This window comes from Doryrhamphus excisus, chromosome 23 (genome assembly GCF_030265055.1).
Source record: "Doryrhamphus excisus isolate RoL2022-K1 chromosome 23, RoL_Dexc_1.0, whole genome shotgun sequence".
NCBI classification, from domain to species: Eukaryota; Metazoa; Chordata; class Actinopteri; order Syngnathiformes; family Syngnathidae; genus Doryrhamphus; species Doryrhamphus excisus.
Genome location: NC_080488.1, coordinates 9,508,730 through 9,525,305, shown reverse-complemented (window position 1 = coordinate 9,525,305; position 16,576 = coordinate 9,508,730). Strand labels below are relative to the sequence as shown.

The following is a 16,576-nucleotide window of genomic DNA, read 5'->3' as shown; positions in this document are numbered from 1 at the left end:
AGTTTGAGAGAAACTTAAGCAAACAAATGTGGACAACCAGCTAAACATTTAGAATCAATTTATTAAGCCAGTCAAATACAAAAGTCTCACATGTGCTTTTGCCTACAGCAAAACAGAAAAAGGGGTCTGCAAACCAAGAAACCAACTGCTAGTCGTTCTAAAGAAAACCTTTTCAAAAAGTGCAGATTCAGCAACATCCCCCTTTAGTTCCCACAGATAGGATTCAACTCATTTTTCCTAGTTAATTTATGAGTTAAAAATGAAGCCCACCCCCCAGCGCTCAAACTTTTGAAGCCCTTCATCTGACTACCTCATTGCTCCCATATGTGAGTATACAGGTCACATATTAGATGTGTGACCTTGAGACTGAGTGACCTTAAAAAAAACAGAAGCAACATTGTTATAATCTGAAGTTATGTCTCCTGTGTATCATAACGGGGATCCTGAACCGGCGTGCCAGTTGGCAAGGCAGGTGTCACAGAGTAATAACAGAGGTGTCGGCGCTGCTGCACCATCTGCTCTGCATGCTGATTAAAGATGGTTGGCATGTGTCATGACTTCAGTCATAACTGCTAGATACCGCACACATGGCTAGAAATGCAATTACAAGATGCATTAAGTGGTCAAATAAACCGTCGTAGAAGTGCTGTGTTTTTAATGAGATTAGGTCCATCATCATGGTGAAAAGTAAAAGTTTATGTATGCACTGTGCGTTGGTGTACTGTGTCTGAAACAAACATACAATGTATAGCTACAATATATCAGGTTACACTAACAACATAGAGCAGCATTACTAAAAGACAATGATTCACACTTAATCAATGCAACTATGAAAACAGCAGATTATAAATAAATTATCAATCACAATTGTATGGTATGATACCATCAAAATCCCCTCCCCAAGCCCAAAAATGTTTGTATGCAACAACCACATTTTGACCAGTTACACATATGGGACATTTCTATCACATCAACATACTGCGGAAGTCTTCGTAAATCAATTAAACATTCACTTTTGTAGATGTAGTCCTTGAATTTACCTATGCAGTTACTGTTGGAATGACAATAGTCTTGCTCATAGTGGGGAATGGCTTCCTGTAACCTTACAAGCTGTTGCAGATTGGAACACAAAAAGGTGTATTTCTGGATACAAAGAGTATAAGTGTTTAAGTATTCCAACCCATTTAACAAAACTTCAGTTCAAGAAAAAAAAAAAAAAAACGCAAAATGTAAATAGTTTTATATTCAGAATAGCGAAGTGTTCCACAAATAGCCTTATAAAACGCAAGTATAAACAACATTACAATAGGATATCTACAGTTCAGTAGGAAAATTATAGATCAAATCACACCTTTTTTCAAATCAAAACAAACTGATTTCATGCTACAACCCAATTTCCATCAGGTGGTGACATTTTAGTGCTTTCCAGGATCTATATTCTGTCGCTCCCTTTTTCCAAATCCTGCCCCTCCTCCTCCTCCTCCAACTGTTGATGCTGCTGTTGATGCTGCTGCTGTTGCTGCGGATTGATCTGCACAAAAACATAAATACAAAAATGCTTAAACATCTTCTAATTCCAAAAATATAAGGAAATAATATACTGATGTTTAGTTTTCACGCGAGGTAGAGTCCCTCCCCCCTCACATTCATGAAGGAAGTTGCCCTCTGTCTCAGTATGTCACTAATAATGTATGCAGGTTATGTGCAGGTGATAATATGTGAAAAATGGGTCATGAAGAGTTCAGTGTCGAATGTAATGGTTTACCTGCATTATCTGGTGCTGGTCGTGAACTCTCCCCCACCGCTCTAGGTCCTCTAGGTTGTAGAAATGATGAAGACTGCCATGGAAACCCCTAAATAGAGACAAAGATCCATTACCTCTAAAATATGGAAATTCCCGACAACCACAAAGCCCTCGTTCTATGTCATAACGCTTTAATAGTAATGCTGTTTAATCCTTGTCCTTCAGTATTGGTTAGTCCAGGGGTGGGCAAACTACGGCCCGTGGGCCACATCAGGCCCGCAAAGCGTCTTCATCCGGCCCATCAGGCATTTTGCAATCTGTAGCTTGTACAAAAAAAGCGATCCACAAAACAACACCACATGTCAACACACGCGACACATATAGAACCTACCCACTGCACCATGTGGGCATACAAATAAATATTTACATATACCCATATATTCTGGCCGCAAGGCATGCAGGGTAACTTGTGGTCTCTCCCAACATTTTGCAATGTTTTTCGCAAAATTTGTTGAGGAGGTCGTCAGAGAAGTAAATGAATAGAAGTTAACATATCCAATGTTTTATTGTTCATATTGTGGTTGCAGCTGAACTACCCAGCATGTCATTTGGAAATGACGTTTTAAAGTTACATGTTATGTTTAGCGCTTAGTTGTTGTGAATCACCCACATAGTCATACTGGTTGATTTATGTGATACGGTAACTTGCTGTGGATATGTTGTGTTTTCGTTTTGTTGCACCGTGAGCAAGTATGTTGTTCTGTTTGACGACTGCCTGTGTATAGAAGGTCCCGCCGCCAAATTTTTATGAAGCCAATGTGGCCCGTGAGTGAAAAAGTTTGCCCACCCCTGGGTTAGTCCGACCTAATGAAATTCACTTGTTCCTCCTGACTTAATAAAAAGGGCATACGAGTAGAAAGACAGCCTGCTTCAGTCAGGGAATCAGAGTCACTCACGCCTGAGACAGAGGGACCTTTGAGGACCCTTACCGGGGTACCAGGCTGGAAGTCTCGTACAGGGGGTGGAGCTGCTGCGGCTGCGGCATTGGGCATCCGGGGAGGGAAGTGTATGGGCCAGCCCTCAAGGCCCTGCGGTCCCACCTGCACAAAGGGACCACAGTAGGGGGGGCTCAGCGGGCCGTTCACTGAGCCTGACGTAGGGTCTGAGGTACGTCTTTCCTGTTGCTGCCCCTATGAGGGACCACAAGTGGACATGTGATCCCCAATTAGTGCACGGACGCTAAACTCGGCGAGCACAGAGGAAGGCCCAGGCTATGGCATGTCATGTCATGGCGCACAGCTGACCTTTAACCCACTGAGCAGAGAATCTGGTCCACTGCTGATCCCCGGATGCACTGACAAACAAGCTAACTGGAGTCAGGTTGTCTAGACTCGGTAAACTCATGAGTGACAGTCTCTGGTCACAAGAGGGCGCTAGTATGCACGTTTTACTATAAATCATCCACTGAGGCTACCAGGGAAGTTGGCGCTTTCCATTCAGGACTGTCATTCACACAAAAGGCGCACAAAAACATTGTACCTGCTTATGATGCTGCATCTGTAGTCTCTCCAGCTTGCATCTCTCTGTGTGTTCTCGCTGACACTCATTTTGTGCCTGATGGAGCTGAAAGACACACGGGGGGGGGGCAAACAAAACCCGCTGAGTGATGTGTGTGTTCTGGTGATCACACTCAGTTTTCTTCACTCATCAGTCCATTCACCTGATTGGTCAGATTAGTAATTTGAATCTGCAGTCGCTCCACTTGCCGCCTCAAGTCTTCTTTTTCCTCGTTCATTCGTTCCCTGTCGCTTCGTTCTTTTCGGAAATCTTCTTCAAAGATTTTGACCTGATTTAAAAAAAAAAAGTATTTGAGAAATGAAAATCACGATTGCAGCAAAATTCCACTTTTGTGTATTTTTGTCTGACCTGCTCTTTTAGAACAGCAATTTGAGTGAGTAGTTCCTGTTTCTTCAGGTTATTGGCAGCATCCTGGCCGGGTGGTTGTTGGGAAGATGACGGGGCGTGCAGGTTTAAGGCTTCTTCCAAAGCCTGCAATTTTAAGAAAGGGAATCCAGCAAAAGGTCTAAAAAAAAAACAAACAAACCTGTGAACTCTGAATGGCACATTTCACTCACCCTGTTCAGACGCTGGATTTCCTTCTCCTGGTACTCTCGCTGCTTGCTGAGCGGCAACAGCTGGTCCTGCAGGTAGCGGACTTTCTGCTTCAACTCAGTGGTCTCAGTGTTTAGACACTCCTTCTCGCCCTGAAAGACGTCCCCATAGCGTTCTAGAACCGGGCGTACTTTTGTACCATTTGTGTTCCGCTTTTGAATATATCGGATAGAATAGTCACCTGCACATTTTCAATCTTGGACTTTGCCAGCAACAGTTTCTTGTCGTAGTCTCGCTGCCTCTGCTCTCGTTCCGCCTCCAGTTCAACCACTGTCTTCTGGGATTCTGCGAGCCTTTGTCTGAGATCTGTGATCTGAGTAGTTGATTTTAAAGAACACATACTGTGAGGGGCTGAAGTTGCACTTGATTAATTGCACCACTGGGGTACAGATAAACTTCAGCTAAGTAGGTGACTTTATTATTTAGATCAGGGGTCTCAAACACGCGGCCCGCGGGCCACACACACACTAGTTTGAGGCCCCCGCCTTGATATGAAAGTTTAATGTTTGATATGGATGCTGTATGGTATCATGTACCCAGAAAAAAATTATTACGTTTGATTAATGTTCATGTTAAAGGTTAAATAACTGTTAATAGTTATCCTCCCTATCTGTGTGGAAGTGGTACGTTTTTGGCTATTTAAGTTTGAAGGAAATAACTTGAAGGCTACCGTTTAGGTCGCTAGCTCTCTAGTTTGCGAGTTAGCATGTGTCTCAAGACCCTGCAGTTGCGCAATATGTTATATGTAATATGCAATATGTAAATAAAAAGAGTATAAATGTGACTATAGGCGTGTTTTGTCATGTCTACAGGGCTCTAATAATGCTTTCTTAATTTTAATCTGAAAAAAATAATTTGTCTACCCACCAACTATATGTGGTTTCTTAAGTTTTTATTATTTGCCGTTTTATTATTATATTTATTTATTACTGATTGATTGATTTTCTTTATTCTTGATTTGTTTATTTTTCATCTTATTTTGTGCAGACAAATAAAAAATTAAGATATTTGAGAATATATATATATTGTATATTTTTCTGTTTTCAATAAATGCATTTTTTTTGTTTTTTTTTGGAAAACGTGATGCAGCCCAGCCTTGCCCAGACCCTAGCTCCAGTGGCCCCCAGGTAAATTGAGTTTGAGACCCCTGATTTCGATGAAACCACAGCAACAACACATATGTCCTTTAGATTTGTGTGAGAAATAACAGAAAGCCTGTTGACGCACATGGATATATCGAGGTTTTTGTGGTTTAACTCAAGGTAACATGGTGTCACCATCGTCAAGCAAATCTAAGGGTGCGATTGCGTGGGGTGTGAGAATGAGCCTGTGTCTGTGCATGTGTCTACTACCCCACTAACTGCACCACAGCAGGAGGTCAGCAGGTACCAGAGTGGTAAGGGAAATTCTCACTGACAGCGCTTGTGGTAATATGCTCAGATAGCGCGCTTGCAAGAGTGCATCTTTTCCACTCTAAGTGTTTCGCTGCCATCTGTGATCTTTACGCTGTGCGCCATTTATTCATTTGACTGTTTGTGTTATTTGCGGCAGTAATAACGACTATGCCATAAATGTCAACAAAATTGTATTTAAAACATTGGGATGGTCTTATTTGTGGAGTTAAATGTATTGTTTAAAACCCAGCTGTTATGTTTTGGCGTTCATTTATCTCGCTTTGGGAAACAAAGCTGTACAAAACTACCGTCACCCGTTCGCAACTCTTTATTTAGATGAATATTAAGTACTTTCATTGCATACTTGAGAGTCAGGTCAAATTGAAGTACTACTGCTGTAACAGGCTACTCAATCGAGGGCACGGTAAATTTACATCCTCGTACCACCCTTAGTCATTACCGTACCTTCTGCTCAAACTGTGACTTCATCGAGTTCCACTGAATGTCCCACTGCTTGTTCACTTCAAGTACCTGCGAAGCAGCACACGCAGTAAAACAAATTAGCATATATGAAACTAAACACGATATGCTACTACAAGAGACTCACATCTTTTCTCTGCTTCTCCAGGAGCTTGATCTTCTTTTCGTAAACCTCAACATCACAAGGTTTGTTTGGGCTTTTCCCTGCAGCTTTTCCACTCTGGGGGCACAACATCCCTACGTTACACAGCTCTCATGGTCAATGCTATAAACTGATATAATACCAGAGATGTATTCATGTTTTTTACTTATTTGTGAGTGCTCAAGAGGTAAAAACGCAACTGCACACTAAAAGACAGCCACATGGTGGATTTGATAGGACCGGCATGGATCTTTGGCATGTAAAAATACACTCGACAGCAATGACGAAGTGGAAGCACATGGAGGTGTAGCGTGCAGAAGGTCACGCAGAGTAGGCACATTTGAATGCATGCAAACAGATTAGTTCCAAATGTGAAAATTCTAAGTAGTTTAGATTTGAAAATAAATTCTTATTTTGATCCTAAACAACTTTTTTGTTGTTGTTTATGTCGGTATAGTTGTTTAGATATTTGAGCTTTTCCTGAAACTTATGTTCGTTCTACTGCTGAACTGAAAAAGGTAGAAACTAGCCTTGAAAAATTGGCTAAAATGGGACGGTACTGAAGGTGTTGTCTTTGAAAAATGGCTGGGATTGAATGAGCTGAGGTATTTCAAATCGCCATTTATTAAGACGTTTGTGATACATTTATCACAACAGACATTTGAACACAGTAAATAGTAGGTTAACAAATTAATAATAACATTACGTTCCACTTATAGAAGCTACAGAAAGGCAGGTTGACTTTAATACTTTGGCTAGGTGATTAATTTGAGTTAACTTGTAACCTTTCATGTACAGTCTTAAGACTGTCTGCACCATCTGTCTGACTGTCAGCGCATTTTGGCCAATCAGAAACCTGAAAAAGCTACTAGCTGACTTGGTCTCGCATTATAACGCCTCTGTTTATCAATACAGTGAGCTATTGTTGGATCCATCATGAATGTATGTTTTAATCGCCCCGTGCGTGTTATAATGCACGGGGCGAAAACCCAGAGAAAGCATGCAATACCATGCATTCTCCTAATGTGACAATAGGGATTGCATCATTTTCAAGTACCTTCTGTGGCGTAGTGGCTTCCATCTTCGGCCTCACCGTGGCACACTCCTCTTTAACTGGCTCATCTTTGGTGTCGGGAGCTTCGGTGTCAGAAGCTGCCGCAGATGACGACGATGAAGATGATGTTGCTACTGCTGCTGCTGCCGCCGCTGCCGCTGCTGACGTTGATGCCGCTGATGCTCCTCCAGTTACAAGCTCTTTCAGTTTCTGATTCTCTTGCCTGAAAACGCCAAGAAAGTCAACATTGTGCTGAAGCTCCAGTGTTTGGGCAAGCTCCAGGATGTTTTGGGAATTCCCTACAACACCCAATTGGTGCTAGAACGCCTGCACATGGTGCGAGCGTTTCCCCAACTAAAGTGAAAGTATGCGCAACTGCCAACACCCTTAAAAAAAAAAAAGAGAAACGGGGGAGGGGTCATGATAAAAAGTTACAACTAACATAAACTGTGCTTTCTTTGTGCTCTGACATGTTTTATTGATGTCAAGTTAATACATTTTGATCTGAGACTTAAAAATGCTAAAGAAAGCAACTATTACTGCCTATAACTATAATTTGACTGTTTTTTAATCTAGTAAAACCAAATAGTTGCTTATATATATCATTTGGTAATGGTTTAATTTCATTTGAACATGTATCAGGTTACAATGGAATACATAAATTGTACATTGTACATTACATTGTTACTTTTACAATCTGTTACTTATTTGTCACTTCCTGTATTCCAGGTATGATTTTTTATTTTTTACACAGTGTACACGCAGTAATCTAATGGTGATTTTTTTATACCCATAATAAATAATGATCATAGATATTACCATCAAATTGGTGAGGTAATACCTCACCAATAGTAATGATTCTATTTTTTGAATGGGTTTCATACTGCACCGATAATGACTTGTGCTTTTCTTACCAAAAAAAAAAAAGCACCACAACAAACCGCCACATTGTAAGAGAAACAAAAACATTACCTCAATTGTTCCAAATCTCGATTCCTGATATGATGATCCTCTTCCATTTTCTTCCGAAGCTCATTGTTCTCTTGTCTGAGCTGCTCGCACAAAGTCTGCAAAATCAAAAGAGAACATGAGGCAATTTTCATTTGAATATGTTTTCTATCACAAACCTTGTCCTTAAAGTGATGAAAAAATAATGTGCGGAATGCCTTTTGAACAGTTAAAGGTCATCCAGCTTTCTGACATACCGACACATTTGTGTGGACATTTGTGTAAGCCACTAAAAAATCTGTTATTTGCATCAACAAAACAGAAGGTCACCTGTGATGTCCTTTAAAACCGCCAAGCCAAAGAAAGTTAAAACAAACAGCTTCAGAAAATTGTGCATGAACATGAAGAGATGCTGTCACAAAGCCAAAACGCCTAAGAAAAAGGGATGTCCCGAGAAAGGAAGTAGGTCGGAATTAGACTCTACTATCACAGATTTTGACAGAAGTGAGCATTGTTTGTCTTATGATGTGAAAAAAAATCTTAAGTAACTTTGATCAATTGTGGAATACTGCAGCTTCTGCTTGGACATTAACACAGCGACAGCTGTTGAACTCTGGTGAAAAAACATTGGGAGCGAGGGAGGGAAGCTGGGAATGCCGAGTGCAGGTAGGATTGATGATACGTTTAAATTGTTTCCCGTGGGATGCCGCGTCATGTTTGCAATGAGGTTTATTCGTATTAAACTTGCCAATTCTGTGTGCCACCATTGAAAACATGTGAATAACAAGTATTGCACTCAGCTGCAACGGCCTTTTTTTTGTTTGTTTGTTTGTTTGTTTTGACTGTCACACGGCTGACCTCATTCCTGATACTTTGTTGGCATGCTAGCAAACACTGTTGTTGTGATAATACCCATTTTATATTTATATTTATTATGTATTCATCCCTCATTTATCCCCACAATAACCTTTAATTGTACTGCATTTGTGGTACTGAGTAATGATGTTTCATCAATGGTCTCAATGACTGTTTCATACCTGTAGAAGGGACGTCCTTTGTTCATTTTTTTGGACCTTAGAGGAAAGATGGTGAAACTCCACAGCCATTCGGCCCAGGTGAGCTAACAGCTGGTTTGGGTTGGACTCCTCGGCGAATATGCTGAAGGAGCTTTCCAGTTTCTTCAACTGGCTCGCCAGCTCGATGTTCTCCTGAGGCAGGAGAGGGATAACTCCAGTCGTGGACCGGGCCTGGAGAAAACACACGCCCACATTTGACAGCCAGTCAGTCTTTCCTTTCGAGCTGAATCAGCAAATAGACTATATGCTTTTCTCAAAGAAAGACAGTCATTGTGATACTATTTCTGTCTGCTAACTCAAACCAGTTGACCCTGTTGGATTCAAACTACCGTATCACATAATGGAAGAAGATCACATAGAATGAACATGTCAATAATCACAAATACATAAGTCACATTTTATAGTATACTACTAGTTTTCACCATATATGATAATAGTCTGGTGGAGTACCCTATGACCGTATTCCTTTAAATGCAGCATGTGACTGAATCATCAGCATGATTCCAGTCAGTAATAATCCTGGACTTTCCCCTGTTTGACTCAGGCTAGAAGAGCCAAAATTATTTCTGATGTTACTCAACTAGGATACGTTTCTAATGTTTATGATATGACCATGAAGTAGATGGTACACAAAATGGCAATTCCGAGACACACCAGTATTGTGACTTGAGAGCTTAACCCTTTAGAGTTTTTTTTTTTCAGTTTTACATTACATTACTATTTCAAACCGGCTGCAGCTCTAAAATGGTTTGAGATACAGACACGCTGTAAATGAGAAAAATCATCAGTATGACCCTAAGTTTGTGATAGGAGCAAATTTACTCATCTTATGTGCACATGATGATGTCATCGGGTTCAGAATTGCTCAGATCCCTGTAGCCACGATACCGCCTTATCAAAATATATGATCCAGCTATTCCCCCTCACCATTAGCGGTGTTTTGACAAACCACCATTGTCCCCGCAACGCTAAACATGGTTAAGCAAAGTATGGACGAAAGAATATCCTGCTTGTGGACTGTGACGGCAGACTCGCTTCCGCTTGTACATGGTACTTTAAAATCTACTAATGGATAAGCTTTATGTAAAACTACTCCCACCAATGTAGTTTAGATTAAAGTTACATTTGTCCGCCATCTCCTAGTGTTACTATTGGCACCTTATTTGCTGAAATAGCTTGTTAAATTCAGCAATGTTGCAATTTTTGTTCGACTTAAAACAGAAGCTATGTGTATGAATGTCAGTGTTAGTTGGAAAAGAAATGCTGTATAAAAAAAAAGGTATTTTTTTAAAAAGGTGATTTTTACATACCGTCAACGCATCTGAAGTCCTTCCGTCCATATTGACCAATTCAAACTCTGATAAGGCATCCTGTAAGGAAGGACAGTTGTCAATAAAAAATCCCGCCATTGTGGAAGTACCATAATGTAGCCACGTTATATTTGTTGACTGTTGAAATGTTGTAATTCTCACAAATTTGGCACTCACATTAAGTCTGTTAGGCTGAATGGCCTTGGCGAAACAGCTTGCTTCCTCTTCCCTCGGCTCCGCAGTGGGATGCAAACAAGGTTTGCCTTTGCGCGGCAAAAATAAAAATAAAAAAGCAGACAGTCAGACCCATTTGAGAGGAGTTGCAATCCACAAGCGTCAAAACTTCACCAATTAAGTGCTACCTACTTTGTGTTTCAGTGCGAACAGGTCCTGCTACGCACAGACTGGCTGCGTAGCTGGAGGACTTGAGGGCCTCGTTGTCTCGCACAAGTTCCTCCACTCTCTGACGAAGCCTTGACGCTTCCAGCTGGGACTCTTCAAGCAAGTCGCCTGCGGAGAGATGGTCATTCGCTTTCGCTAAGTTGAGCTTCATTTACTGATGTTCATGCAAACAAAAAAAAAACTGGAAGTATATTGTCAGTTGTAAAGTATTCAAGAACAAGAAACACGCCTTCAATGAGTCATGGATAGCTTTCAAAAGCAAAAGCTATCCAGGAGTGTAAGCAGGTTTAACTAGATTATTTTCTAATTACTACATGCCAGTTTCGCTCCAAAATTTGCACAATTTGTAAAATAATCTGTTCAATTCGGTGAAACTTGAACCTTTGTATATTATGCCAGACTGCCACTACATTGTGGATAAAACTATACCTATTGCAAAGTTAATGGGTGCTCATACCTTCTGATAATGTTCTGTTTGAGTACTATCACCTGATCAAGCCTTGTATGACATCCCCATACTCCAAAAAAGTAATTTGCAGACACTCATCTGTAATTTTACAGCGCTTACCCAGGCTCTTAAGACCCTTCATCCTCTCCCTCAGCATGCTGTTCTCCTCCAGGAGCTGCCGATAACTGCTTCCTCCTCCAACCTCATCCCTGGTCTTGATGTCACTCCCGCCAGGATCATAGATGCGATACGGACCCTTTCCTTCCATTGTGTTGTTCACTTGCTAAGCATGATTCTATAACCTGCAAAGAGTATTTAAACATGCATTAGGTAAAAAAAAAAGGTGTCCTCTGCAGAAAAACAGTTAGTCAGGACTGGAAATGGTGCTTTCTAAGTTTCCCCTCCCATTAAAGACACTGGTAGACTGACTTCAAGTCTGGTACTGAGGTCCAAACCAAAAATATGAAACCTCACAGTATTTTACACAGCTTTCTGTTAGGTGTTGCTATGCATTGCCTGGAAACAGTTGCATTTGGTGACATCATCGCTGGTATTTTGGTCCCTTCGTGAAGCCGTGGTGTTCACACTTTCCTCATTTAGGACTAGAATCCGCTGGGAGGAGAAACTGGACCTATATTTCACATTGTGCGTTTGTTCCAGTTCTTTTGAGTCCTGGACTGCATTCGCATCTGACCAAACAAACCATACCAGCACACTAGAGTTTGTTTTAACAGGACCAAAACTGACACATGTAATGGCAACCTAATTCACCTTTTGTACTGAACAAATAAATATTGTCATTAAAAGTAAAAGCAATAGTATTACTCTTAATTGATTCAGTCTGACGAGCAATCTTTTGCAGGCGCAGCTTATATGATTATACACAGAAAATACTCCAAATTACACTATTATATCGCCTGTTATTCAAAGCATTCAAACTATGTACAGTATGCCACGAAACCACTGTACGAACCTTACCTATCCTTTCTTCTCAACACAAAGAGGGCTCACTACAACATTCATGTCAGATAGAAAAACATGTACATGCCATTAAAGCATTCAAACGAAGATATATCCACACAAAGTAGATAAATGATAGCGACCATGATTGGATGAAGAATAGCTAATATTAGTTTTCGTTGTTGTCATGCAAATGACTAGCAACATCTTGTTAGCTGTCGGCTAGCTAACACTGGATAACAATGGGAGACAGGAAGGAGCTCGCTCCTCTTGTTTTAACCTCTCTACAGACACTTTTACCGAAGCGGTTCGTTCGTGACAAAAAGGAGATACGTGACAAACCAACAAACAAAGCGCTGTCCTCTGACAGAATACCTTTCCGCTAGCAGCGGCCTCTCGACTCTGTGGCCAGACAGCTACTGCGGAAGTGGTCTGCTGCTCGATGCCGTAACATGGGAAATTCCACCTTGCAACGTTTGATGTAAACAGCAATGACTGACAGCCGAAACGGCCAATCAGCGCCTTAGGGGTGGAGCGACTGAGCCTTCCACAAAAGCCGCACACAGACGTAATCTATACAGGACCTATATATAGATTTATAGTTTTAATATTTTATTCAAGGCGATCATTTTTAATTAAACGGCGTATTATGGATGTTTTCAACGTTTTAATAAAGATTCTAAAGTTTATTCACTAATATAATGTACTACCGCGACTATGGATTTCCAGGAAACAAACATGCACAAATAAATCAAACAAGTGAGCCTTCACTGTGTCTTTCTATGCTTTATGACTTTATAAACAAAAGAGTGATGCATCAGATCAAAAGTTCTATGCAAGAATTTACATTTTGCACTACATAGAGCTTCAAAATACAAAGAGAGAACAAGACAAAAAAAAATTTTATCCCCTCAAAAATTGGTTTGGCCATCCTTGATGCAAGTGTTGCTGTGAGGCTAGGGGGAATGTTACATGTTACTCTAGGTAGTGAAGATGGCTTCACGGAGGGCATCCACTGTCTGCAACTATTGCCCATTTTTGTAAAATTCCCTTGCCATCCATCCCCAAATGTTTTCAAGTGGATTTAGATCAGGGGAACACGCAGGATGGTCAAAAAAAAGTGAGGTTTATGAACTGAAGCGTTGCCCTGTTGGAAAAGCCAGTCATTACCACATAGATGAGGGCCTTCAGTCATAGCGGATGCTCCCTGCATCATCTCCACATAACCAGGCGCTGTTTGACGCCCCTGCACAACCTGAAGCTCCATTGTTCCATTGATTCCAGCACCCTCTCCACTGTGTGGAAAACATCTCTGGTGGAATCTCCAGTTGGAACGTTGGAAGCCATCAAGTCCGTCACAGTTCCAATTTTTCTCTTCAGAGAATAAAAATTTATTCCACCAATTTTGTGGCATTAGAGGAGACAAGGCCTTTGAAGATATTTTTTGTTCTTAAACCCGTTCTCTTCATTTGGGGTTTCGATCATCCCGTTTCTTGACGGATGGCCAATGGGTTTCAGTGGTTGGTTACAATGAAATGCTTCCTCACACTTTTTGTTGTCTCTTTCCATTTGTTCTTTTTGCATTTTGAACCCAACTTAGAACTTCCTTAAGATCCAAAATGTAAAGACTTGCAATTTTTCAACTGGTCTTCAAATCAGGAGTGTGTCATTTAAAGCAACAGTGACATCTTGTGTTACATTTCCATTGACACACGCCAGATTCCACAGTGTCTTGGCTATATATTGTATAATGGTGTTTGTTGCATGTTTACAGCTTCATTTGTTGTCTTCCTATGATAGAAATTCCATTCATCCATCTATTTTCTATGCCGCTTATCCTCGCTAAAGTCATAGGTATGCTGGAGCCTATCCCTATCTCTGGGCAAGAGGAGGTGTACAGCCAATCGCAGGGCACATTGGAAAAGTCCAAAGTTGCAGAATTATTTAATTATCTGTTCCAGTTTTTTGATATTTTGTTGGCCCTGTTGGAAACTTGTCCTGTATTTTATTGCACAAACAGGCGTATCGTAAAATATTGAAAAATTCAACCAACATATCACATTTCCGTCAATTTCATCCAAATCCATTGAGAACTTTTCAAGTTATTTTGAACACAAACAAACAAAAACATAACCTTTACCATAACTATGAAATAGGGAGTTTTCTGAACCGACGCCATTTTGGTTGTGACGTCACTGTGAGACGACGTTCCGGAAACCTTTGGAGAGGAATCCACACTAGCCATTAGCCATGAGAACGAGGCTAGCATTAAGCATATTAGCAGGAAAAATACAACTTGACTTACTGCCACCTCAGCACGCGTTTACACGGTCGAACATCTTGTGTTGTTTTTTTCACTATTTATTTGTATCTTCGGGGCAGTATGGTAACATTTCTCCTACGAAGTCTGGACAATAACAATAACATTACATTAAAAACGCATTGGAATGAAGGAGAACTTCCGGGTAGTGGGACCGTCTCGTGATGACGTCACTTGTCCCACCGCAGACCCGGAAGTAATGCCTTTCAATGGTGTCATGAGCACTTTAATATTATTTATTATTCACAATTCTTTATTCACGGCGAAACCTATAGTATATAGCAATTTAATTTTTTTAATTTTAAATTTGCAGGTCTGAAAAATGTAATGGCTTTTTCTTGGGTTGGTGGAAATCATTTAAATATAATTACTTTGATACTGTTAGCTAACAAAAACAAATACAGTATTAAGCCACACTATTTTTCTTTTTCCCAACAGCAGAAACCAGCATCTGTTAGTCATTAAGTGGGATATGCAGGGCTTCTTGGTAAAGGAAACTTTATGTTGACTATATTTTGCTTAGATTAGTCTTTTACCTTCCACTCTGCAGAACATCTGAGGTTACATGAATGATGTGACTTAAAAATTAACAGATCATTTTAGGTCATATCAAAGAGCACTAAGGAATTCGTTATTGCATAGACGGCGATCATACCACCCCCTCCACATTTGTCTTTAGCTTGTTAGAAATCACAATATTTTGTGGCAAACAGGGACATAATATTCTGCTGATACAGTGTAACATAAATTTTTGGAGTTTTTTTTATAGCACATAAAGTATATACAACGTGTTTCTTTTACAATCGATGCTGATTCATAGAAAGAGCACAAGATAATTTTTTCCTTGTCCCAACAAGCCAACAAAAAGAACAGATTTAGTAGAAGTAAAGTCTTAAAATACGCTTTTCGTCCCGATTTGAAAATGTTAAAAAAAAACATTTATGTATAAACAACTCACCCACTCAGTTTGGCTTGTGTCGGAGAGCCATGCACTTTTTAAGGAAACTGGTGAATAGGGGGGAAGCAATTTCACTGTGAGACTTGGGGAATTCCCATAACCAAGCAAAATGGCTTCAGACTGGAGACTCAGTGTGAACAGGACCTGTTGCGTGTGTGTGTGTGTGTGTGTGTGTGTGTGTGTGTGTGTGCGTGCGCTTGTGCTCTGCCTTTGGAGAGTGACGCAACACATGAGAAATACTAAATGTATTGAATTAATCTTTTGTGCAAATATTGATGCTCCATATTTTAAGTGTGTGAACTGAAAAGGTCACCAAGAACGTCATGGCGGATGACCTCTTATGAAATTTTATAAACAGCATGTTGTACACCCTGCCAGGAGTGATAAACAGTGACGTAACGGCAAATCGCAGATCATTACTCGGTAAAACAGTCTTCACTGTGTCATCTTACAAAGAGCTCTAAACTCATCACACAGCAACTTAACACTCATAAGGTAGCTAGGAAATATACAAGTACATACAAGTTTAAAATAAATATGTGTCTACTATGGTGCTGCAATGATGTCAGCCTCCCTCTGGTGGAGAGAGGCAACATTGCCAAGCAGCATAGAAAAGCTAGCCAATAGCACTGACAAGAACGTGAGGTGCATTCACGGGCATCGGGTCATTACAGTATTATGATTTATTTTGACCAGGTAAAGACCCATGACCAACTACAAAATGCTCCAAAACCCTTTGGAGGACAAGCGGCATAGAAAATGAATGAATGGATGGCTGTCGAGGTGCTGCAATGATGTCAGCCTCCCTCTGGTGGACAGAGGCAACAGTATTATCATTTATTTTGACCAGGTAAAGACCCATGACCAACTACAAAATACTCCACGACCCTTTGGAGGACAAGCGGCATAGAAAATGAATGAATGGATGGCTGTCGAGGTGCTGCAATGATGTCAGCCTCCCTCTGGTGGACAGAGGCAACAGTATTATCATTTATTTTGACCAGGTAAAGACCCATGACCAACTACAAAATACTCCACGACCCTTTGGAGGACAAGCGGCATAGAAAATGAATGAATGGATGGCTGTCGAGGTGCTGCAATGATGTCAGCCTCCCCCGTCTGGTGGACAGAGGCAACAGTATTATAATTTATTTTGACCAGGTAAAGA

The 16,576-nt window shown here is 40.6% G+C and overlaps 1 protein-coding gene across 7 annotated transcripts; it reads right to left on the bottom strand.

The window, feature by feature from the left end:
- Positions 1–41: 41 nt before the first annotated feature.
- Positions 42–15,561, bottom strand: tnip1 (TNFAIP3 interacting protein 1). 7 transcript variants are annotated; one of them, XM_058063124.1, is made up of 18 exons: positions 15,409–15,561; positions 11,291–11,472; positions 10,687–10,830; positions 10,498–10,583; positions 10,321–10,380; positions 8,972–9,181; positions 7,959–8,053; positions 6,990–7,209; positions 5,918–6,010; positions 5,776–5,841; positions 4,098–4,229; positions 3,880–4,008; positions 3,671–3,793; positions 3,465–3,590; positions 3,284–3,367; positions 2,701–2,934; positions 1,766–1,853; positions 42–1,531 (listed from the first exon to the last, which is right to left on the bottom strand). In XM_058063124.1, the coding sequence occupies exons 2-18, from the start codon at positions 11,436–11,438 to the stop codon at positions 1,416–1,418; spliced, it is 2,154 nt and encodes a 717-aa protein (XP_057919107.1). In that variant the 5' UTR covers positions 11,439–11,472; positions 15,409–15,561; the 3' UTR covers positions 42–1,415. The 7 variants fall into 7 exon arrangements, with proteins under 7 accessions (XP_057919107.1, XP_057919105.1, XP_057919108.1 ...); XM_058063122.1 differs by lacking the exon at positions 15,409–15,561 and adding an exon at positions 12,506–12,623; XM_058063125.1 differs by lacking the exon at positions 15,409–15,561 and adding an exon at positions 12,506–12,623 and having other exon boundaries at positions 2,734–2,934.
- Between the last annotated feature and the right edge of the window lie 1,015 nt (positions 15,562–16,576).